This window comes from Peromyscus eremicus, chromosome 6 (assembly GCF_949786415.1).
Source record: "Peromyscus eremicus chromosome 6, PerEre_H2_v1, whole genome shotgun sequence".
In the NCBI taxonomy this organism is placed as follows: domain Eukaryota; kingdom Metazoa; phylum Chordata; class Mammalia; order Rodentia; family Cricetidae; genus Peromyscus; species Peromyscus eremicus.
The window spans coordinates 73,453,045-73,479,246 of record NC_081421.1 but is presented as its reverse complement, the minus strand read 5'-3'; the positions used below and the strand labels follow the sequence as shown (position 1 = coordinate 73,479,246).

General features: G+C 41.4%; 1 protein-coding gene across 3 annotated transcripts in view; it reads right to left on the bottom strand.

The window, feature by feature from the left end:
- Window positions 1-26,202, bottom strand: part of Spag17 (sperm associated antigen 17) — a 236,044-nt gene that overhangs the window by 14,176 nt on the left and 195,666 nt on the right. For 2 of the 3 annotated variants that reach the window (XM_059265953.1, XM_059265952.1), the window contains exons 41-46: window positions 23,039-23,138; window positions 21,788-21,881; window positions 19,658-20,032; window positions 11,982-12,118; window positions 9,001-9,185; window positions 1,119-1,179 (exon numbers count right to left, since the gene is read on the bottom strand). In XM_059265953.1, the coding sequence (XP_059121936.1) occupies window positions 1,119-1,179; window positions 9,001-9,185; window positions 11,982-12,118; window positions 19,658-20,032; window positions 21,788-21,881; window positions 23,039-23,138 (952 nt within the window). Of the gene's footprint in view, window positions 1-1,118; window positions 1,180-9,000; window positions 9,186-11,981; window positions 12,119-19,657; window positions 20,033-21,787; window positions 21,882-23,038; window positions 23,139-26,202 lie in introns of those variants that run through there. The other variant, XR_009379872.1, reaches the window with a different exon arrangement.

Sequence of the window (26,202 nt, the reverse complement as noted above, 5' to 3'; positions counted from 1 at the left end):
GAATGCAGCAAATTCAGATGGGATTCGGTTTAATTTTTGATTTTCATTTCTCTTACAGTGTTTATCTTTAATTGAGACACAGAGGTGTCCATAATTACAAATTGTGATGTGATGTTTGGACATGTATACACAATTAGTGATGCTCATCCTAGGTAATTAGCATATCCATCACCTCAAACATTCATCTTTCATGTTGAGAACACTGAAGAAAGATACACAAAACAATACTTTTTTCATGTAACCAAATGTAACAGTTCCTTGGCATAGTCCCACATTTCTTGTTTTACAGTTTGACATTTTTAAATTTGTGTATTTAGGGTTTTGGAGAAATAAAACAGCTGATGACTTTAATAAAATAATATGACTTCCTATTATTTTGTTAGATAATATTCTCTGGAAAACATGGGAAAGCAAACCAGATTTTTATAAAGTAAGAAAGAACAGCATGATTGTTTTCATGGAGGACATGTCACTTTTCAGAAGAATTCTATTTAAAAAAAATTTTGTTTTATTTGTTTTATTTTATGTGTACGTGTATGTGTGTGTTTGTGTGTGTTTTTCTGCATGTATGTCTGTGTACATCCATGCAGTGTCTGTGGAGATCAGAGGAGACTGTTGGATCCCCTGGAACTAGACTTACAGGTGGTTGTGAGCTGCCAGGTAAGTACTGGGAACCAATCCTGGGTCCTCTGCAAGAGTAGCATTCACTCTTAACCACCCAGCCAACTCTCCACTCCCTAAGAATTCAGTTTTTAAGCAGGTCATATGCACGTGACTGTACATAATTGTACTCCTGGGATGAGCGAGGGGAGCTTCCCAAGTGTTTCCAGCTGAAGTTAAACTCTTTACTCATAGCATTTTTGTCATGGTTCTTTCATGGAATAATGACATGGAGCCACATGGGGGCCAATCTAGGGAGTCTTTTCCTTATGAAACTAGAAAAATTAGACCCACTCAGGATTTAAACTGGGTATCAGAATGATATAAAAGGCAACTGCAATGGGAACATACATATTCACATGTGCGCAGGCAACACACACACGCGCACACACACACATATACACACACACACACACACACACACACACACACACACACACGATAACATATGGACTTACAGGCCCAGGCTTATACGACACTTTCAGTCCAGTGCTGGGTGGGGGCTGCTTCACTCTAAACCTACCAGGAAGAGAAATGGAAGAAGATTATAAAAATAAGCAGTGAAGAAACTTGGGTGCTACGAAGTCAGGAAGGTGTTAAACCAGAAGCCAGGCAGTCCGTACCATCTACAAACACCCGAAGACCTTACTATTCCATTGAGAGAAAAATTCAGGATCCACTCATTTCACAACAGCTCTCACCAGCATGAAGTGGTCTCCCACCTATACTCCCACCCTTTGTTACCGGTTGCTGATGGGCCCGGGCAGAGCACTGCCAGTGTTTGGCCATGTGTGCCTTGCAGTGGAGCTGTCAGTGTTAATGTGCATGCTGACAGCCAGGTCATGCAGCTGCAGAATTACAGCACTTTGGGGAAACAGCAAAGCATGGGAGCCAGGCTGCCTCTGACTTGGTGTGGGGTTTGCATGCTTGGGGAGAGGAGGGACCAAAGGAGATCAGAAGATGATGAAGGGCTTGAGAAGTTCTTTGTCCACACATGCTGCTTGTTGCTCTCTTTCCCTGCTTGTGGTCTGTGGGTTCTGCCTGGGGATGAAAGGCCTGGAGTACTCTGCAAAGGAAAGCCTCCCTCCACACTGACTCCCACCCACACCTCCCATCAGCTCCGCCGTCCAGTCATCGTAGCTGAATTGAACAAGCAGTGGGGTGAAATCTCTACAACCAGAACTCTGCTGGAGAGACAGGATCTACATAAACAGGTTTGACTAGTTTAGTGTTAACTCTCTGTTCCCTCCCACCCACTTCATTGGTAACAACCTGGAAAAAAATGGGTCTTAACTGGTACTCTGAGTCCCGTCACTATGTTGCTTCCTGGGGAGCCAACATCCCTGAAGTTGGGGTTTGCCTCAACTAAAGGGTGAAAATAATCTTTCGAACTGGGCGCTTCTGCCATTTTACTATATTTCATTTCCATTCCAGATTCATAAACATTTTCAAAGGGTTTGTTATTATATAAGAATAACTCTGCAACTGAAATATTTATTTCATTTTGATGGAAACCTTTCCACCACACACATTGTGCTTCAGCTCAATTCAGAACAGAACTGAAGACTCTATAATTTGGAGTGGCCTTGGCATAGATTTATGGTATAATGATCAAATGTAAATGACTAAACTCCCATGTGGCTGCGGTGACCACAATAATGTGAAGTCTCTAGACATGTTAGCGATAGCAATGACCTGGTTGGTGCCCAGGAAGTCCGAGCCAACCAGACTTGTGGGCTATCTTCATTCTGGCCCACAAGACCTTGAAACAGATTGTTCAATTTCATTGTATATAAGGTCTCAGAAGGCTCAAAGATTCCTTTGGTTTGGGTCTAGAAAATACCAGGTATATTTTCAGATCCATGTATAAACTGAACTGTGAGTTAAGATGCTTATTAGTAATTATAAGCAGCAACCAGAGCACAAATCTCTCTGCTTCTAGAGTGATTTGTGGCATTTGGGGAATTCTACACAAAATGCCTCTCCAAGGAAGATTCCAGGCATTTTAATCAAAAGTCCAGGTCCAGATCTGAATCTAGGACTAGGTCCACAAGTTCTCTAAGACATTATACAATCTAAGTCCCACTCCCATAGGTGATTAGATGAACTGGGACAGGTCTTAGAGCTGAGATCAGTGAAGTACAGCGCAGTCATTCTCATGTGCCTTCTCAAATGCATCTTGTTGGGGACTTGGTAAAACCTGACTGCAGCTGTGGTCTTGGAGTGTTTGGGTTGAGCATGTACGTCACAGCCCCATTGCCTCTGTGTCTCTTGTGTATGGGCAGGTCAGACTTTTGAGAGGATTTGTCTCTGTATATCTTGAAATGTAGATGGCGCCAAGAAAGCTAAAGAACGTGCTAATGGAATGGAGCTTGATGTATGTAGAATCAGAGTTTATTTTGTGTAGCTCACACTGCTGGGATTATGACAGGACAGGATCGAGGCTATGGTGACTGGGGATATTACAGCAGATGATACTGAAGAGGTGGTGGGGGCTGGAGAGCTGCTCAGACAGGGTCTTTCTCCCTACTACAGTAGTGGAGGACTCAGGTCCCATTTCTGATCATGCTACTCATCTCATCACTACCAAAGCATGGAGTTAAAGACTTTTGGAAGCCTGCCATAGAGCTGGGATATTGTTTGTGAGCAATATTTCCTATTAATTCTTGTTTAAAAAGCAAACAGTGCCTAGTGAAGTTAGGTGACTTTTACACCTTTTATGATGACCACTTTTGGTGGAGTTCACATGTTGTTTTCATTCTACATTTGTGTAGTTCAGTGCTTTGTTCAGTGCTTTGTTCAAAAGGAAGTGTTTCAGAAAAGGATGTTTTGCATATATTTTTTTACAGTCCAAATTTCGACAGCTGAGATGCTTCTACAACAAAAGTTCACTGAAACATTTTTTTTCCTGCTAAATCCAGGGTATTCTGAGGATCAAAGCCTGTGTGTCAAATGCTACCAAATGACAAAAAGCAACCATAAACAGTTTGATTTTTAAAAAGGAGCATATAAATGATAGTAGGAGAGGAATGCTTAAAACCATGGAAATGTATTAAACCACAGAGGTAGACAATAAGAGATTAAAGAGCCAGAAAACCAAAAATTAAATGGCAACACTGTCACTACACATGTTGCCGTGTGACAGGTTTAAATTTCCTAGTCAGAAGACATCAAGTGGTAGAATAGATTAAAAAATAAACAAGAGGCCGGGCAGTGGTGGCGCATGCCTTTAAACCCAGCACTCAGGAGGCAGAGCCAGGCAGCTCTCTGTGAGTTTGAGGCCAGCCTGGACTACACAGTGAGTTCCAAGACAGGCACCAAAGCTACACAGAGAAACACTGTCTCAAAACACACACACACACACACACACACACACACACACACACACACACACACAGAAAAGATAAACAAGAAATAAGATCCACCCCCCTGCTGCCTATGAGCAACCCCCTTAAGGGCACACCAGGCTGAAAGTGAAAGGACTTTTCATGCAAATTGCTAACCAAAAGACTGCAGAGAGGGCTGCACTCACACATAGGAGTTTAAGACTCTTTTCAAGACAAAACTCATTGGAGAAAAGAAAGGCGAGCTCATCAGGAAGTAATCTAATTTGATGGTGGGCAATTATTTAAAATACATCTCTACAACCTGTCTGATTTCTGAGGCACCGACTGGAATTTCTTTACTCATTGTGTTTTCTATTCTCATTGACTAACAAAAGCTCATAATTGACACACTACACATATAAATATCAAATATCAGAGCGCCCAAGTACACAAGGAAAACACTAATAAAAATAAAGGGAAAATAAATAGCAATTCAGTACCATTTTCTACAATGAATAGATCAACTAGAGAGATAAATAATTAAAAGCCCTAGACATGAGTTCAGTCTTCGACAAAATGGACCTAGCAGACATATACTACATACACTTCTATCCAACAACTGACTATAAGTTCATCTCTAATGCACACGGAACATTTGCCAGGGTAGACCAAATGAGTCACAAAACAATTATTTTAAAATGTAGATGATTACAATAATGTCTAGGATCATTTCAGACACCAATAGCCTGAAACTATAACTCAATTACAGAAAGAATCTTAGAAAATTATGTGGATATTAAGCCCCACGCTCCTGAACAAACAATGAATGGATGAAAGGAAAAATCAAAAGAGATTAGAAAGCAGGTTGAAAGGAGTCAAACATAGACATACCTTGTGAGGTGCAGGGGGAGAAACTCCAAGAGGGAAGTTTATCTCAATAAATGTCTGCATTGTTACTGTGCACCAATCTCCTCCCAGATAAAAGCCTCCATCTTGGAGGAAGCTCCTTAGGAGAAGGTCTAAGGGGAGACAGACTATTTCATCCTGCTGGGAAGCTGCTTACGACACAGGAAGTAATGACTCAAAAGCTACCAGAAGTCCCTAAAACTGACTAGATTTACTAGACCACTCCCTCCCCATACATACAATCAGTAAGGACTTCTAAGAGACACCTCCAGACAAGCTAAGCTGACTAGAAGAGGCTCAGACCAGCCAAGGCACTTGGGAGGAGCAGAGATCAGGTGAATTGCTTGGAAGAGGTTCAGACCCGAAGGAGATGTTCTCCAACCTGTTGAGCTGCCTGCAGTCTGTGCAGAGTGCTCCAAGTCTCCAGCTCTTGGGAGCTGTCACCCATGCTGGGGTGGGCTTTGGTGATGCAGCTGTCTGTGAGTTATTTCTGTTCCTGTAAGTGACCCCTCACCCATATTCCTGTAAGGAACCTCAATAAAGCTCACTGGTTCACCAGAGCAGACTTTGGTCATATCCTTACTCTGATCCCTCATTGATTCCATCTCTGGGACAAGTGGACATTTGTTCATGTCTCCTCAGGAATAGTGTCACACAACAACTAAAAAAGAAAAAGATTTCAAAGAGATAGTCCAATACTATACATCAAGGAACTAGAAAAAGGGGTAAGCCTAACCCGGATTTGCAGAAGGAAGGAAAGAATAAAAACCAGAGCAGAAATATATCAACATGACAAACTACATAAATAAGAGAACAGAGTCAATAAAACTGAGACTTGATTTAAAAAAAAAAGGAACTGTATTAGCTCTCAGCCAGCCAAAGAAAACTAGAGAGAAGACAAAATTTATGATACCTCAGAAATAAAAACTGTCACAAAGGATTATAATGAACAGTTTTATACCACCAAATAGAATAACTCATATGAAATGGATATATTCCTTTAAATATACAACTTATCACATAGGTCAAGAAGAAATAGAACACCTGGGCAGACTAATAATACTTAGAGACTGGATAATGGATACAAGACTTCCCATTTTAGCTACTTTTCTCATGACAACATACTTGACAGAAGCAACCTAAAGGAGCAAAGTTTATTCTGGTTTGCACTTCAGGGATGGGCAATCAGTCCATCCCAGCACAGAAGGCATGGCTAGTCAGCTGGTTACATTGGGAAAAAGAGAGATGAGTGTTCGTGCTCACTTTGCTTTCTCCTTTTCTGTCCTTTTTAGTCAGTGGAGGAGCCTGCCCACATCCAGGGTGGTCTTGCCTCTAGGAAATGCTTTCACAGACATGCCCAGAAGTATGTGCCTCCTCCATGACTCTCTCTGTACAGAATCAGGTTGACAAAGTAGATTAACCATTGTAAGTATACTCCCTGTCAATCTGAACCCTAAATCACTTTTAAGTCAAAGCATTCTGCCACTGGTCCCCATAGGCTCACGGTCATCTCAAAATGTAAAATTCACTCATTCCAACTTCAACATCAGCCTAGCATCACCTTATAGTTAAGCCAGAAAAAAATCACAAGAAGACTACACATTATTGATGGACATTGACACAAAAAAAATCCCTAATACATTAGACATGCTAAGTATCAGGACCAACTGCAAGTTAATTGCATGTGCACAAATCAACATAATACACTTACAGACTTGCAGATAATACTTATAAGCCTCAATTGATAAATAAAGCTTCTGACAAAGGCTGAAATGTATTGACCTAATTACAGACTCTGAACAGTTCAGTCGTAGAGGGGAAGTACATGACATAATAAGGACTCCCATGAGAAACCCAGAGATGACATCTTTCCTCTTGAGAGCTGGTGAAAGGAAAATGTGCTCACTTCTACCACTGCTGTTGCCCATGGCATAAAAGCACTAAATTAGCCATCAGATGAGAAAAAGAAAAGATAGCCAGATTGGAAAGGGGAAAGTTAAGTTACCTCTTCACATAAAAGCCAGATATTACAAAAGGAAAGCTATTAGACTTAACAAATTGCCTGAAATTTTGGGGCACAAGGTCAACCTTCAAAAATCAATAGCATTTTTATATTATAAAACAGTACCTAAAATATTGAGAAGATAATTTCACATAAGGTAGCATTGAAAAAATCACACACTTAATCAAGGAAATATCAATATATTCAAAGCCATAAAACACTGAAAGACACAGAAGAAAACATGTGACTGCAGAGATGACCTGTGTCCACGGATCGGAAGAAAACTATTAAAACACCCATAATAAACAAGGTGAGGCAGCACTTGAGAAGCTGAAGCAAGAGGATTGCTGTGCATTCAAGGCCGGCCAGTCTTAGATAGTGAGAGTTTGCCTCCAAAAAAAGCAAAACCAAACGTGAAATGTCCATAAAACTCCTCGAAAGTCCAATGGCTCTCTATAGACTGTGCTGGCTAGTTTGATGTCAACTTGACACAAGCTACAGTCAGTGGAAGGGAAGGAACCTTAATTAAGAAAATATCTCATAAGATCTGGCTGTAAGGCATTTACTTAATTAATGATTGATGCGGGAGGGCCCAGCCCATTGTGTGTGGTTCCATTCCTGGGCTGTGGATCTGGATTCTATAGGAAAGCAGGTTGAGCAAGCCTTGAAAAGAAACCCAGTAAGCAGCACCCTCCATGGCCTCTGCATCAGTTCCTGCTTCCAGGTTCCTGCCCTGTTTGAGTTCCTGCCCTGACCTTCTTCAATGATAGACTATGAGGATGAAGTATAAGCCAAATAAACCCTTTCCTCGCCAACTTGCTTTTGGTTACGGTGTTTGATCATAGCAAAGTAACCCTAACTAGGACACAGAAATTGGGAAACAATATCCTAAATTTGTATGAAACCATAAGAGATGCTTAATAGTCAAAATAATTCCCAGGAAGGAAAACAAAGTTGGAACATCACATGTCCTGATTTAAAGCTGTTAGAAAGCTATAACAATCAAAACAGCATGACACAGACATAAAATCTGACAGACATGAAGATCAGTTGGATAGAACAGAGCCCATAAGTAAATACATATATGCATACATAAGCCAAGCAACTTTCAAATAGGCTCCAAAAACACAAAGAGGAAACCACAATCTCTTAAACAAGTGGTGCTGCAAAACTGGATTTCTACATGCAACAGAATGAAAGTGGAGTTGCATTTAAGTCCACAACTCAAAATCAACCCAGAAAGGACATATATATGCTTTCAAGTTCTGTGTATTCATTATTGAAGTGGTTGTACAAATTATTTGTCTTTTGCTAGGTCAGATCTAGAGTTGAGTGAGTGGCCTCTGCTGAAGCGTGAGTAATGATATACAGAAAGCATGAAAGCAGCTATCACATTATCAGAGCCCAGGCAATATTGATGTGTTGAAGAATGAATGAATGGATAAAGGAGTGAACCATGTGATTATTCAGGAGTCAAGATGGCATTATAGTTTGGCAAATGATCATTGATATGGGCAAGACAATCTCTGGAGGAACATGGGCAGGCACTTGGTACCTTTGCCTTGTGAAGGCAATACAGACCTCATCTTAGGGTAGGGCTACCATCTTAGAACACCTGTTGTATTCAGTTCCAGGAAGGACCTCAGGAATGTGCCATGAGAAGTCGAACAGATACAGAGCAGTATGCTCCTGCAGACATTCTGTCTGTGGTTTATGGCCCTTGAAGATATCCAGATAATCCTGTTGGGCAAGTTGTGATTTCCCGCCAAAAAGTCTAACCCAATGATTTCAAATGTGGTTTTGTGCCCAAAGTCTAGACCAATAGTTTCAAAAAATCACCTTGCCCCATATCCCTTCTACCCAATCCCAAGTTGCCAAAGCATGTAATTCCTGGCTTGCTGTTTTTCCCTATAAAAAACTCTTTACCCCTGGGCCCACTGCCACCACTGCATTTCCCTCCATCTGCCCGTCGGTGCCCCAGGTTGAGCCTGACAATAAAAAGATTATTTTGTGCTTGCATTGGAAACTGGCTCCTTGGTGGTCTCTGGGGGTTTTGTGAAATGGGTACAAGAGCCTCACCTGTAGAAATGGGTACAAGAGCCTCACCTGCAGAAGTCCACACCAACGTTCTTGAGCTTCACAATGGTCGCATAGGTGTGTCCTTCTTTAAGCACTCCAAACTTCACTGTCGGTGGGAGAAGGTGGAACCCGAAAGGGGATGCATTTGCGTTATAAATAGCAGCAGATGCAATGGAAGATGTGTTCACTTTCCCCCCAACCGTATCTTCCACCTTTGTAGAGCAGAAAAATTGATAAAGTAAAAAGAGGAGTTTTTGATTAAAGAAAACCCTGCGGACACCAGAGAGGGATGACTGCTTTGCCAAGGGAAGACTTAAAAGAGTTATGGTCTCATGAAATTCTTACAACGTCTTTATTGTTCAGTTGGAGCCTCCAGCTCTCCCCTGCACCATCTGGAAAGCCTCCCAGCCCCTCCAAACCCTACCAGCTCAGTCTCTGAACAAAGGAAAGGCACCAAAAGCCAGTTCCGCATTCTTGCCAACTATTGTAGCTTCTTCCCCGGAAGTCGCCAGCCACCCAAGTTCCCGCCTAAGCATTCAGCTTTTGACCATACTTGGGCACTAACCCAGCTAGTAGCAGACAAGTCATCATCCCTTAGTTGGGGGGAGGTGACTTCTCTGGCCTCAATCTCTGGGATCAGAGAACCCTCCTGGGAATTGCTCTCAATAAACCTGTTGTTGTATTTTTAAAATTTGGCTTGATCTGGCTTACTGCATTGGTGGGGAAACTTATTATGGCAGAGGGGGGGCAGAAGCCTATTACTTATAAAAATATTTTAGGTTTTGCCTTAAAGAAAAGAAAGTACACATTCAGAGTTGATAGGTCATTTGCTCAAATGCTTAAGTAGCAACATCTCTACCCCAGGTTCGCCTGATTCTTAGGTCCGTGCTCTTTCCTCTGGGGCAGTGGTGATCAAGGGTTGGTTAGCTTCCTGCAGAATCTTGTGGAAGACTCATGGTTGTTGCTCCTGTTCCTGGAGTTTCAGACTCTCTGTGTCTGGAGTGGGAGAGCTCTGCATTTAAAAAGTTCTCTGGTGTTGCTAACTCTGCTGACCAAGAAGCCACATGAAAAAACTCTACCCTCTGCCCATCACTGACATCACCAGGGGATTAAACTGCAGACTCCCTTGTCACATATCAGACTTAGTCAGAATCTGCATACCTAACAAACTCCTGTGGAATTCATGTGCACATTCAAGCTTCCAAGCATGGGTATCATTTACATATGCACCGCCCTCTAAACGACAGTCAGTGTCCATCATGAAAGTGGAGAACGGTTAATTATTTTTTGACTTGTGAATACAAGGAAGCATTCCTATGAGAGCTAGTGGGAAAACTTTATCTGAAAGGTGCTGAGGAAGGGCAGAAGAGAGAAACCTGCGGGGCTGAAGGAGAGTGAGCTGGGCAGGGTAGGGTGAAGGAGCAAATTTTAACAAATATACTGTTATGGTCCGTTCTCAATATGAGGAGCTCTTAGAGCTCATCGGAGCCACAGAGAACAAGAGGTGCTGGGCCTCTTTCCCTCCCTAGCTGGTGGCTGGTACCTGCTGGTCTCAGAACTTTGAGAGCTGGAAAGTTACAGGTCTGTGATGTGACTGAGCCCAAGATCAGAAAAGGGGGCCGTCTCAAGTCTCAAAATATTTATTAGGTAAGGCTTTGCATCCTAAGCCAACAAAGGCAAGGAATTTGGAAAGGGGTGTGTCCTGACCTATAGGGGAAGAGAACAAGAATTTCTCATGATAGGGTGGGGTGGGGCAGCACGACCACAGCACAGGACCACAACCCTGAAAACTACTGTCTTCTCAAACCACGCCAGCCATGTTTGCCTTTTCTCTCTGCTGGCATCCCGTATGCAGAGTTATGTGTTAAAAACTGCTTTGTTTCCATTAAACTCTTGACTTTATTTTTTTTTCCCAATAACATGAGTCCACACTTTGTGCTGGCTCAAGTTCTTTGGACTTTATCCTAAGCATTGTTAAGTGAAAGGTTTTGGGGTTTAGGTCCTGGGGCACAGTCCTTTGGGATAAGAGATTATTAGATGCATTATTAACACCATGGACAGACAGGCAAGGGCTCAGAGAAGAGTTCAGGCCACATTGATAAGAGTGCCTAGGCTGTAAAACAGGATTCCTGTGAGATTACAACCTTACTGGCCAGCCACGACCCAATGGGAAATGTCTGCAGAGACAGCCTCTCCCCCAAGATGATCTGTCTTCCCGGAAACAGACAATTCCAGCAGAGAACACAGATTCACACCTAGCTCCCACAGCTGCATCAACTTCCTCATTCCAGATCCCTTCCCTCCATTGCAGACTCTCTCTATTACTTGAGGAGGGAGGCTTCCCCTCAGTATTATGTGTTAATAAACACAGTCCCATCTGTTGAAGTCAGACTCTGGTCTCTTTATGCCTTTTGTCTCTTTAGGATACCTCAGATATCTAACACATGTGACAGAGCTGGGGGTCCTTGCTTACAGATTTCAGAGGAAGTGGTTGGAGAAGGAGATTGAAAAGTTTCCTTTTCTTTTTGGCCCAAAGTTGGCAGTTCTAGGAGTGACCAGGTAGTGTTGAGCAAAAGAATGCCAGGTGACAGAATACAGCCCTTGTGGCTGTCCTTAACTGAGGGCCCACAGTGCAGGGAGGGCAAGCTTCTAGGCAAATAAGTGACTTTGGTTCTGTAAATACAAAGGATTGTAGTTTCAGGAATCACCACCATTTAACCAGAATGGAGGAACTTTAAAAATGGCATAGCTCTGGCTAGCAATGAGATAGGAGGCCAGTGATGTCTTTAGCCAATAGAGAGCACCTGAATGATTCTCCCCAAAGTGACCATTCCTAGGGACCTTCCAGCTGCCTGATGAAACTCAGCAGCTGGCATGAGCCAGTGGCAGCAAAGCACTGCCTTCCTTATGCTCCTGTGGGGAAAGAATGGAGCACGGGACTGGCATGAACTTCAGTGACTTCAATTGCACAGAATGCCCTGGGAGACTTACCCAAGCATCCCTGTTACCTTGGCAAGAGGTTGAGACTTGGGCTTGGAACTCATCAAGTAATGAGGTAACCTCACTTTCTCTTTTCTTGCTTGTCCAGTAACATCCTGCAGCAATGACTGGGTTGGAATTTTGATGGGCATAAAAAAGTCTGGTTCTGTTAGAGGAAAAAAGTATAAATTAGGGCACATCTCAGATGTGGGTAGCACTGTCAGAGCAGAGATGAGAACAGACCAGCCTGGAAACTGCTCTAGTCATTTTTTAAAATTAATTTTTATTTTTTCCAAAAATATCTACTTTATTATTTATATGCATGTATGTGTGTGCATATTTGCATGTGAAAATGTATGTGTGTATGTATGTGCATGTGCTTGTAAGTGTGTATGTGTATGTATGTAGGAGCACGTGCCCCAGAGGTCAGAAGAAGGCATTGGATCTCTCCTGGATCTCGAGTTACAGGCGGTTGGGAACTGCCTGATGTGGGTGCTGGGAACTGAAATCTACTCCTCTGAGAGAGCAAGTGCTCTTGATGGCTGAGCTATTTCTCTGTCTCCAGCCCTGTCATTAAGCCTTAGAGAGCTTAATTAAAGAAATAAAAGCTTTTATCACTTCTCTTTTTCCATTTGTCCATTTTGCTAGGCAGTTCTATGTATATTACCTATCTCTGTTCCTTACAACTTCTCTATGAGATGGTGGGCAGATGCTGTTAGCATCATTAAAAAAATAGAATTCTAAGTTTTAGAGTAACTTGCCTATGATGAACTCATCTTATACTTTGGTATCAGGATCCTTTCCATTACATTAGCAAGGGTACCCAGGGAAACATTGACTCTAAAAGATTTCCTAGCACTAAGTGGGGAGGGTACCACCTTAGGAAATTTAGATTTTATTTTGATTCCTATAGCTTTAAAACATGGCATAGTAATTATAAATGGATTAAATTAGAGGTTTAAATCCTTGGATTGGTACCTTTTATGTCTCTCTCAGTCATTTGAAAGAGGGAGAAGAATTGAATATTCCACAAAGCTGCGGATGTTTATATTTGCTCCAAATATCAGGAGGTTGAACTGAAAATTGTGCTTAAGTCATCCTACTTAAAAATCTTTTGTTGGGGAGGGGGTGCTGGAGAGATGGCTCAGTGGTTAAGAGCACTTGCTGCTTTTCCAGATGATTGAGTTCACATCCCAGGATTCACATCAGGCACCTCACAAACACTTGTCATTCCAGCTCTAAGAGATCTGACACCCGTTTTTAGCCCCTGCAGACAAGTAGCAGATAAACACACACACACACACACACACACACACACACACATTTTGGAGGGATTCAAATGATAAAGCGAGGAAAAAAAGGACCTGAGCCTGCATGATCTACAGGCGAGCACCACACTGAAAATTAATTCTACACAGAACATCTCATTTTGCCCTGGAAAAACCATCAAAGTGAGGGCTGTGAGAATGCTAGAAGCTGCGAGACTGCCATAGGAAGCTGAGGAGGGGTTGACAGGACCTGGGGGGCAGGTAAGGTGCTGAGGACTGTGAGGGGGCCTGAGGGAGTCTAAGGAGGCTGAAGGGGGTCCTTCAGCTGTTATTCTCAATGTGCTAGCTGTATCTTCCTTCACTGTAGTTTTACTCAACATACATCTGGGTCCATGGCACTTGGTCTGTGCCATCAGGATGGCAACATGTCCCAAGCTGACCTATGAGGACCGTTTCTGGATAATTCTACCAAAGCTGACAGGGATAACACCATTTTGCCTATTGAATCATGGATCTGGAAGAAGTGGAACCTTGGGCCTCCAGGGTCAATATTCCTGCCACATGGAGTAACCTGCCCTTTGTAGGTGAGAACAGAACCAAATGAAGACAAGTAGTCAATGGGACAAGAGGAAGACAGTGAGAATGTGAAGACAAACAAGCCAGCAGACATGTAGTCATGGAAAGCCTGGGAGCCAGAGACAGCCACCTATGGAACGGCCCCATCGTCTATTCTCTGGCTTGCTTTTGAGCAGAAGTAAATCCACTACCTCCCCCACTTTTAACTGAATTTGTGTTTTCTCATTTAAAAATTGAAAAGCCCCAGTGAATACAGCAGAATTATAGTCCCTGACCTTCTCTGCCTGTTTACAGATAAGGAAAATAGAAATGTGGAAGATAAAAACTTGTTTAAGAAGCTGTTAATGAGTGCCAGGGCTGGAATGTGAACCCCAATGAGTCAGATTCCACAGATCCCCAAACCTTTCTGAGCACCATTATCTCAGGGTAGCTAGCTTCTGGAAAAACAGATTCCCAGGCCATAGTCCAGACAGGTCCTGTTGTCAATCAAGCAAGCAGAATCTCTGGAGGTGGAGCTTAGCAGTTAGTGTTCTGATTTCTGTGGGCCACCATTCTTCAGGTAGGCATCCTCTGTAACAGCTTGATCCAATGGGTATTAATTATTTGCTCATACTATTATTACTCCTAATAGAAAATGCTGATGAGGAGTTTGTTATGTGCCACGAGCTGCACTAAGCAGCTCATGTATATTAAGCAATTCAATTTTCATAACCCTATTATGCATATAACCATGTGCATACCATGATTTCTGGCTGGTAGAAGAGGAGACAGAAGAACTATAAATTATTTGTCCCACAGCATGTTATATAAGTTAACTTTGGAACCAACCTTGATTCTTTTTTTTTCTCATACACTCATTCAGTTGATCAGGCTTACCGGCCTCACTTCCATGATATATTTCTAAGTAATTAGCTTCTTACTATCTTTTTCTTATGTGTGTATATGTTGTATGTGTATATACACACTTATGTGTGTGTAGTATGTGTGGGTGCATGGCATAAGTGTGCAGAGGCTAGATGTTGATGCTGGGTATCTTCTTCAATTGCTTTCCACCTTAACATTTGAGACAGAGTCTCTTACTGAACTGGGGGCTCATCAACTTGGCTAGACTTGCTGGCCAGCAAGAGCCAGGATCCCCCTGTCTCTGCCTCCATAGCTCTGGAATAAGACATTCATTGTTACATCCAGTTCTTTATATTCGGGTTTCTGGGTGAACTCAAATCCTCATGCTGAATGGCAAGCACTTTACCAACTGAACCATCTCCTCAGCCCATTTTTCGTCATCTCAACTTGGCCATGTGAGTCCAAGTCTTTGATAATTTTTATCTGCACAATTTCTGTCCCTTCCTGCTGCCCCCACCTTCTCCTACTTATTCCTTCCCTTGCCACAAGCTCTCACCATCACAACCATCATGGTGATCTTTTATGTCTTTGTGTGTTGTTGTACACTGTGTGAAGATATATTGCTGTGATTGGTATAAGAAAAAGCTAAATGGTCAATAGCTAAGGAGGAGGTATATGTGGAACTTCTGGGCAGAGAAAAAAGGAAAAAGAGGAGGAATCAAGATGTGTGGAAGGTGCCAGGAGACATGGAGAAGAAACAGAAGGTGCAAAATGGAAGAGCAGTAATGCCATGTGATAGAATGTAGATTAGTATAAATGGGTTAATTTAAGTTATAAAAGCTAGTTAGGAAAAAGCCTTAGCTATAGGATGAGCTTTCATAATTAATAATAAGTCTCAGTGTCATTATTTAGGAGCTTGTGCCCCCCCCAAAAGTATGCTCACATGTACTTTTTTTTAGCCCAATGTGGGGCTCAAATATTCTAAGAAAGGGCCCAAGAAAGCCATCTCTCAGGTAGGCCCAGCAAACAGAGGTGAGGCTCTTTTAAGTGCAGCAGAGCACTTGAGCAGCCAGCCTGCTAGGTAAAAATGCCTGCTGCATTGTGGATACAGCAACTTCACAGAGCATGAGGCTAGGCTTTCAGGGAGCTGAGAGGGGTGGAACCAGGTACCAGAGCTGTGTAGCAGCTGACATGGTCATTTAAAGTTTGTCTTGTGGTCAGAGAATGCTGTGACATGAAGAAAGTCAGGTCCAGACCCAGAAAATGTCTGAACAATATGCTTTAAAAATTGTGCTTGAATGCTAAAGAAAAGAAAATGGATATAGACAATCATAGAAAAAGAGTTTAAAAATAATAGTCTTTAAAGAAAGAGTAAAGTAATATTTAAAAAAGTCACATAAGGATGGGAAATTCACAGGGTATCTGAATCCTGTATGGTGCTTTGTTGACTTTGAATTTTTTTAAATGCTAATGTACAAAAAACAATAGCTGCTGAGAGACATTGGATTGTGTAAACTGCTAAATTAAACCAAACTATATATTTTAAGAATGTCTTAACTTCAAAATGGAATTCAGAATATATGTTGCACTGGGAGAGAGGTTATGCCTTTGTTTCCATGGGAAACAAAAAGTTATGGTTCTCTTCAAAATGAATGAAGATCAGATTTGATTGAGGGAGACTTCCTATTTTTGGCTATAGACATAAAAAAAGAAATCAAGAAAGGGTGTAGGACAGATAACATATATGCTGATCCCTCGACATGGGAACAGCTTTGAGACTGGATGAGACATAATAAATCTTGTTGGCTACAGAATTCTCATGATTTATTATTACATGCCATTCTTTCATATGGCTGGATAGAGATTTATATTATATTTTGGCTATGCAGTCCAAATGGACTTATAAAATTGACAGATGCTTCTACCTGCTCAAACACAGAACATACAAGCTGACTTGTACACACAGCACATTCCATACTTGTATAAATACAGATATATGCTACCTTTAGAAGTTTGTTGTTTTCAAAAAGAAACATGATAAATCTTATTGACTACAGAGTTCTCGTGACTTACTACATGCCATCCTTTCATATGGTATGGATAAATGTACATATGTACATTCCAAATGGACTTACAAAGTTGACAGATGCCTTTTACCTGCTCAAACACAGAGCAGAAGAAAACTTTAGCTGACTTGTACACACTGCACATTCTATACTTGTATTAATGCAGATATATGTTACCTTTAGAAGTTTGTATGTTTTCAGAAAGAAAAAAAGGACCAAACAACAATGAAAACAAGTATCCTGGGTGATCTAGCCTCCCAAGATGCCTCTGTTGTAGTTTCCTAGAAATTCTGCATCTAGAATAACTTCAAAGCTGCAAGCTGAGATGGGCTAGCCTCACAGACTACTCCAGGCAGGACTTCAGATAAGCTCTACACTTTTACATTAGACATAGATTAAACAAACAAACAAACAAAAATAATACAGCTAGCTCTCCCAGGACTTCACCATTATCTCAATTTTTCCAGGGTCCCCTAAAGATGCCATTGCCCCCAGAGAGCAGGAAGCAATCTAGAGAACATGATGCCCACATTCCCAAGAGTTGGGATGGGTGGTTTTGGGTCATTTGGTTGGTTATGGATGTTTGTCATCATTTAGGAGGGTTGGTTACAGGTTTTTATTGGTCATAGTCAGGAAAAAAGCTGAACAAAGGAGAATAGATTCAAGAATCTCTTTCTGAAAAGAAAAAAGGGGGATATAGGAATGGCCAATTAAAATGGTAGATTATTGAATCTACTTTAAACTAAAAAGTGACTATTAATCTCAAATATTTTACATTGGTATGGATTTTTGTATAGTGATACAAATTTAAAGTTATTTTTGTTAGAAAATATTGTATGTTCCTATTCTTGTTTAATATTTTGTACCTATGCAGCTCATTTAACAATGTAATGTAAATTTCTAGTCCTTGAATGTTATTATTATAAACTATTTAGGATAATTAAGAAATACAGTTTAGTAGTTAGTCATCTAACAATCAAGTTTATGGTCATGATAGGTATGCTTTCAAGGTCAAATAGAGATATATTTTAGATAGACAGATAGTCTTCAAATACTTCAGAGACCTACAGAATATGCATTTAAGATGTCTTAATATCCTAAGGCTTTTCATGACAGTAAGACATGTCTGTTCCTGTCAGCACGAATTTACTTCAAAAAAGGATGATGGGCATTGAAGAACCTCCATATGGAGTTTGCTTCTTATTGTGAAAAAGTTAGCCACTGGGTAAGAAACGGCCCTTGACTTGACTACTAACAGTATGATGTGAAAAAGCAGGTCATAAAAGGAGGTGATTGATGAACTTTGCCAAGACAAGGTAGGACAGTCCTTCAAAACTTTCCTGCTTCACAAAAAAGTCTGTCAGATATTTTAGGCCTATAGGTCAAAGATGGATGCCCCAATGTTACAGAGGAAACTTGGGTGACTGTCCAGGAAGTCAGACGTGTCTGTTCTTTCTATAGTTTTGGAAGTTACTTGCTCTGCACTTGCTGTTTTTCAGGTAATAGTATATCCCTCTTGGGTCTCTGATGGGGGTTGAAGACTAGATAGTACACAGTTTTCCTTGATACCAAATTCAGAAAAAAAAACTTACATAAGATACAAAAAACATAAAAGTGTAAGTTGTTTATCTAAGGAGATGTTTTCAGGTCTAAAAAGATAATTTTAGAATGGCTATACAAGTTATGATAGAAAATGTATTAGATATAAAACTTTGGACTCATTAAGATAGGATAGATAATAAATATGTTTCCAAATTTGCCAAATACATATGGACTAAACATTGTGAACATAATTCTTGGTTTTTGTTTTTTTTTGTTTTTTGAAACAGCGTTTCTCTATGTAGCCTTGGCTGTCCTGGAACTTATCTTGTAGACCAGGCTGGCCTCAAACTCACAGAGATCCACCTGCCTCTGCCTCCAAAGTGCTGGGATTAAAGGCATGCGCCACCCCTGTGCAGCTGTGAATGTAATTCTTACTTGATAATTGCTCTCATTTTACATAGTTTTACTATGTTAGAGTTAAAATCTTTACTTTCTATTTAGTTAAAAAGTGGGGATGTTGTGGGATATTTGTACATTGTGTGAAGATATATTGCTGTGATTGATGCAATAAAAAGCAGAATGGTCAATAGCTAGGCAAGAGAGATAGGCAGGACTTCTGGGCAAAGAGAGGAAGAGGATAACTGAGGCATGGAGGAGACACCATAGAGATGAGGAATGAGTTGGACACCAGAATGGGAGAGAGATAAGAACCACGTGGTAGAACATAGATTAATAAACATATGGGTTAATTTAAGTTATAAGAGCCAGTGGGACAAGCCTAAGCTAAGGCTGAGCTTAGCTTATTATTAATTTCAGAATTAATAATAAGTCTCTGTGTTGTTATTTGGGATCTGGTGGTCCAAGAAAAAGTCTGCTTACATTTGTGGGTTCTTTTTCTTTGGATATACAATCTTGCTATGTTGTCCAGGCTAGCCTAAATGTGCAATCCTACTACCGCAGCTTCTCAAATAGGTGTAATTGCTCCTTTTTAAAATATTGTGTACATGAGCATTTTGCCAGCATCTATGTCTATGTACTATGCATACCTGGTGCCCAAAGTAGCCAGAAAAGGGTGTTGGATACCCAGGAACTGGAGTTACAGATGGTTGGAAGCCCCATATTGGTGCTTGGAATAGAATCCAAGAACTCTAGAAGAGCAGCCAGTGCTGCTCCCCGCACCCAGAGTAATCTCTTAAAAATATAAATTTGGTGGTGCCAGGGAGAAGGGTCAGTCAATGGAGCACTTGCTGCACACGAAGACCTGAGCTTGGATTTTCAGCATCCATGTTTAGGCATGGCAGCATGAGCCTGAAATCTCAGTGCTGGAGACACGAGACAGGAGAATCCTGCATTCTGAGGAGATACAGCATTTACTTTGAACCTGTGAGATAAAGATAATGATGGCTATACCTTCAGTAGGAGGTCTGGCGACATTTTCAATTTGGTTTTGGCTTGCAGACTCCTTGGTAGATTTTATTAAATTTTCAATTTGATTTTGGCTAGCAGACTTCTTGGTAGATTTTTTAAAATTTTCTGTATGGTTTTGGCTAGCAGACTCCTTGGTAGACTTGCTTACAATTTCAGTTTCATTTTGACTATCATCCTCCTGGGTAGATTGTGCTAAATTCTCAGTTTGGTTTTGGTGGGAAGACTTTTTGATAGGTTTGGTTACATTTTCAGTATCACTTTGGCTATCAGACTCCTTGATATTCTCAGCAGCTTCCTCTTTTGGAAGAGGAGGTGTATTTGCAGCTTCTTTTTCTACAACTGCCGTCAGTGTAGAATCTAAAAATCCCAAAACAAACAATGTAAGTCATGTTATGGCCAGCAATATAGAAACAACTAAGGCTTGTACAAACAACACTGAACAATGAATTTCTCAGTGAGCAAGGTGTTTCCTCTTTATCCTGAAAAAAATCTACACAGAAGAACATCATTGAAAGATTCCTCATAATATGGTCGGTGTTTGCCACCAACAAACAAGGCAGTTCCTGTAGAGCAAATACTCCCTAGGAACTGGCTGGATCTTGTGGACGGTAGGGCCAGATGGAGCTATCACCAGCCTGAGGCCAAGCAATCTGCCTCTGCATTTACCTACTAAACAAAAATGATTTCTAATCTATTCATTACTGTGAAAATGTATCTCTTCATTAAAATATGTATCATTAAGAAGCAGGTACTATATGAAACAAAACAACTTTAAATAAATGTATGTATGACTGGGGAGGCAAATAGATTTCAGCTTGTGTATGTGTAAAGCCTGGATAAGCAGTCAGCTGTAGCTGCCCAGTGACTGTTCTGAAAGTATGTTGACCTTCTGAGGAGTGGGCGAGGGCTACTCTTGTTTCCCTGAGGTGTGGCAAGTTTAACTGACAACCCAAGGCCTATCAACTCAGATCACCTGATCTCACCTCCACCTCACCACAATCACAAGTGATTTTTCTGACCCTGATCTCTGTTTTGAAAACTCAGTTTGAAAGTATCTGCTTTTTTTTTTCCCCTGGCCACCCACGTTCTAGGTCCATGAACTGTAGGGATGACATTGAACATGGAAACGACCTCTATCTGAGTCTTCTCACTATTCAGTTCACTAAGAAGTGCTAAATTCCATTTCATTGTCAACTCGTTCAACATGCATCTGCTAAAAATATGGACATTCTCTTTTTACCCATGTTCCCATCAGTATATCTAAGGAATGAACAATTCCACAATATCCTCTGACATACAGTCCCCTAGTAAAAGTCCCATGTTCCCCCCTTTGATCTGTTACAGGTTGTTTTTATGTCATACAGTCTCTTTTGAATGACAGCACTTGTTCCATCTTTTTGGTTTCATGATATTGACTCTGAGTGTGTGTGTGTGTGTGTGTGTGTGTGTGTGTGTGTGTGTGTGTGTGTTTCTGGGGACTGAACTCAAAGTCACATGCCTGTTGGCCAAGGGCTCTCCACATGACAACACATCTACCCTGACAATGACTGTGTTTGAAGAGACCAAGCCAGCTGTGTTGTACAACGTCTACAGATGGGTACACATCTGTCAAGTCTTCTTGGTTAGATTCGGATAAAAGACTTTGGACATGAATTCTCTACAGTTACTATGTCCATTATAGTCTGTGAGAAAGGCACTCAGTGGTAGACAGTCTTACCTTTGATGAAAATTTGACTATTTAACTAAGGTGTCAAATACTGAATCTCCAATGGACATGGATATTCATTTTACTTGCTATAATTAATAAGCATGTGAGTTATTTTGAGATCATGTGAATGTCTGGTTCTCAAAAAAACCTTTCATTAATCCTTTGGTTAGTCAGATCTTCTAAATGCTGTTAGGCACAAGAAATGAATCTGAAATTCAATTTCTATCTTGTTCTCTTTATATAACTCAGACATATCTGTAGTGTGCAGGTAATAATAGCAAGTTCTGTTACCAACTCTCATTAAGACAATGGATGGTAAGAACTAGCCACGTCCTAAGGGGCCATATTGGGTATGACTCAGTTCAGGTGAGGTGATAGGAATAGTAATCATATAAACGCCTTACCTGAATGAAGAGCCAGATCAGATGTTTTGGTTGTGGCTTCATTTTTCTTTGTAAAAGGAGGCAGGTTTTTGGAAAGCTTCTCTAGATAATTATACTTAAAGGAAAACCCACAGATATACATTTATTTTATGTAACTGTCACAAATATGTTAGTTAAGTTGACAGACAATGCTGACAAGGCTCTGAAGATGAGTTGAAAACTAAAATTCCGTGAGAGACTAATTGAATTCTAGTCTTTGTTAACTAGTCATGGTTTTTGGAATTTCATCTGGTTAATAGTAGTATCCTGAATTTTCAAGAACTCTAGGGCATTGTGGACACATGAAAGTGTTCACTTTGCTTTGAGGTTCCAGTGAGAGGCAGTGAGGGACCCTGAGGGGCAGTGAGGGACCATGAGGGTCAGTGAAGGGCAGTGAGTAGCAGTGAGGGACAATGAGGGTCCTTGAGGAGCTGTGAAGGGCAGTGAGCAGCAGTGAAGGGCAGTGAGTAGCTGTGAAGGGCAGTGAAGGGCTATGAGGGTCAGTGAAGGGCAGTGAGGAGCTGTGAAGGGCAGTGAGGAACTGTGAAGGGCAGTGAGGGTCCATGAGGGTCAATGAAGGGCAGAGAGCAGCAGTAAAGTGCAGTGAGGGGACAGTGGCAGTGAAGGGCAGTGAGGAGCTGTGAAGGGCAGTGAGGGGCCATGAGGGGCCATGAGGGACCATGAGGGTCAGTGAAGGGCAGTGAGTAGCAGTGAGGGACATTGAGAGGCAGTGAGCAGCTGTGAAGGGCACTGAGGGACAGGGAGGGGCCATGAAGGGCAGTGAGGGGGAGTGAGGGGCAGTGAGAGGCAGGCTAGTGTGTGGCTTAGGGTCTTTGGAGTGGGCTCACATGGAACAGGAGAATGTTGAATGTCTGTGGACTTTTGAGAACTCGCAGTAGCTAATGGTATTTTAACTGTTGATGGCTGAGGGAGCTCTAATGAAATAAAGCTATAATTAGAGTTTGTTAGCAGTTGGTAAATCAGTGAGGACTTGGCCCAAAGAAGAAGGGAAGAGACAGAATGGCTAACAGTCGCATGCAAGGGGGAAGGAAGCAAAAGTGATACACGCATGGAGAGTTTCCCTGTCACGTGATCACACGTTTGAAGCACAAGAGTTATTCGGTCAGATGGTTGCAATAGGCAAGTAAACAGTATCAGGAAAGAGAACCTACAGATTAACATGCAAAGCATCATTTTATAAAGATTAAATTATTATGAATTACGTTCAGTTACCTGTGACTTAAATAGTGGGCTCAATTCAGACTTAAAGTAAGGTGTGACTTCTTTGGTCCTAATTTGCAACAAGTAATTTCGTGTTTTCTCGATATTTTCCCTGGTTCATATTTCCACAATGATATACAAAAGAACACACACAAAACACATTGAAAAATTATTTTGCTTTAGCCCCAAATCCCCCTGGAAACCATTGCACTCAACAACAGTAAGACTGAGAAGGGAAAACTCACTGGACTCTTTTTTTTTTTCCTCTTGAGATAGGATCTCACTATTTAGTCTTGGCTGGCCTGGAATTGGCTTCGTACACACACTTGGCTTAAACACACAGAGACTCACCTGCCTCTCTGCCTTCCTAGTATTGGGATTAAAGGTGTGCACCACCCAGATTCTTTTATTTGGGGGTGGCCTGTTCACTTTTTACTTCTAGTCACATTTCTTACTTTGTAAATCAGATTCTTATATGAGACAGGGACTAATGATGCCAGTTGATCTCAAATGTCTAAAGCCAAGGTCCCTTTCCAGTGCCTGAGGTTTTGATTTTTTGTTTGTTTGTTTGTTTGTTTTTGAGGTTGTGTGATCCTCTGGAGTTGAAGTGATAGCCACAGGCTTCCGTAATTACAGCAGCAGCAGCAGCCACACAAAACAAAGAGCAGAGTCCGAGAGGTTGTTAGGAAGTAAAAGAGCAACGCGACTCTGCTGTGAGTTGCCTTTTCCAAATCAGAATGCTTCCACTGGGAGGCGATACTCGGGGGAGGCCAAGGAGCTCTAAACTGGGTTATTGGGTAAGCCTTGTCATCTCCATTTTATAGGAAAAACCTCGAGGTGCAGGAAACTAAGTACTTACTCTAAAGCATAATTAATACAAGGTGGAGCTGAACAACAAGCTGGGTCATATACAACTTTAAGCTCGTGATCTTGACAATGGTACCTTCTAAGCGACAGTCAGTCATCCTGGCTGATCATCTTCATATTTTTTATTTTTATTATTATTATTATTATTTTTTTTTGGCTTTTTTGAGACAGGATTTCTCTGTGTAGCTTTGTGCCTTTCCTGGAACTCACTTGGTAGTCCAGGCTGGCCTCGAACTCACAGAGATCCGCCTGGCTCTGCCTCCTGAGTGCTGGGATTAAAGGCGTGCGCCACCACCGCCCGGCCATCTTCATATTTTTAGATAAGCAAACTGAATCCCCGAAGTGAAATAGCCAGTTGGCATAGTAGAGTCCACCAGGAATCATACGTGAGCTGTCCCTAGACACACTGACTCTGAGACCCGTGACCATACACAGACTGCATGCCCAGAAGGACTGTGAAGTACAATTGGTAAGCCATCTTGTTTAAATGACTTTAATCTGCCATTAAAATGCCTTCTCTCTCCTGACTCACGGACTTCCCCTTCAAGCAGGGCAGTTTGGCGGTAGGTCACAGCTCTCTTAAGATTTTTCTTATGAAGGAAGCAACGAGCCTGGTAATCGAGAGGCCTACATTCCTTAGTTCCAGTTCCGGTGTTGATTCTTCTATAGGAGCTCATATTTGCTGGGCACCTTTCAAGTTCCTGACATACTGGTTTCCTTATACTCAGCCCATGTTTCCTGTTCTCACTTTTTTCTTCTCATGCCACAAATTCAATTATGTGTCTCACCTTCCCTAGCTGTGATTAACCACTCACATGTTAAAATTTTGAATTGTGAATATTTCAGATGTTAAAAATAATGGGCAACTCATGAATCAGCACAGAATTTAAAAGGTGTTAAAAGAATAAGTCCATCGACCCTTAACAATTATATATGTGCACACAGAGATTGCACAAGAATGGGCCGACAGGGATGGAGGAGGGACTCAGGGGGCCCCATGCCTTGCTCATTAGACTAGGGAAAGGGGAGACAGTGCCTTTGCTCCTGTACCTACTGATGACCCTGCCAGGCTCTAGTGGATAGTCCCAATCTAATAGTCACATAGATAACTCTAACTAAATGAGTCACACAACAAACCAAAGTTATGAATCTGAGATGGGACAGGGAGGGAGGAGGGGGGTTAGGAGGGGTAGGAGAGGGATAAGAGTGATGCAGGAAAAACAGTAGCCAGAATGCACTGAATACATGTATGGAGTTGTTACAGAACTTTAAAAAGTCATCATACTAATTCTCATCATTTTTGGATCATAATGATATTCTTATTTTTATTTGCCATGTCCATTGTCTTATAGCTGTAACAATTTGAGATTGGTAATAAAATTTAAAAGTACATTAAAGAAAAAATAAAAGCAAGTCTCCATTGCCTATCGTTCCCTGAACATCCAGGCTCATTCCCCATTGATAGTCTCATACATTGTTTCTAGGCCAGAAAACCTAGAAAGCATTTTTCCTACCCTTTCACTGAAGCAGGTCACCAGGCTCCCAGGAGTGGTACCCTTCCTACGTGAAGAGGAAAGGAGCATCTCTGTCTGGAAGATGGAGGGATGCCTGACTATCTGAGCATCCAGGCCCCATTGGCTTCTCCCAGTTTACTACTATTAGGTAATACTCTTGTGCCATCATATTTATTCCTGGCTGTCTAGTAATCAAATGGGGCACAGAGCTATGCAGGCCCAGTCTTCTCTTTGAATCTTCATTTCTTTATGACATCCCCTGTCTCACATTAAACTTAAATAAATCCATATTTATTTCCTCTGACCAGTCTGTCTTTTGTTACAGGGTTCTCAGCCAGGGACCTAAGATGTGCAGGAACAAATGGTTTTCTTCTACTACCAACAACATACACCCTCCAGTTCAACCTTGTAAGTGGGGAAATAAGTCTTATCATTCCATTTTCCCAATACACTCCAAAATGTAACCCCAACACCTTCATGAAGGTGATGTTTCTGAACGGGGCAACTCATGTGTTGTGGAATATTAGTTGAAGATGTGCTACATTTGTTTATGCTGTGGAATATTTGTTTGATGATGCAAAGATGCATTTCATTCTTTTATGTTGCATTTGTTTAACTCTGTGAAGCTGTGTTACTTTGCCTGTCTAAAACACCTGATTGGTCTAATAAAGAACTGAACATCCAATGGTTAGGCAGGAAAGAGAAATAGGTGGGGCTGGCAGGCAGAGAGAATAAATAGGAGGGACAGAAAAGAGTGGAGCAAGAAAAGGAGGAGGAGAGGAGGATGACAGGGGC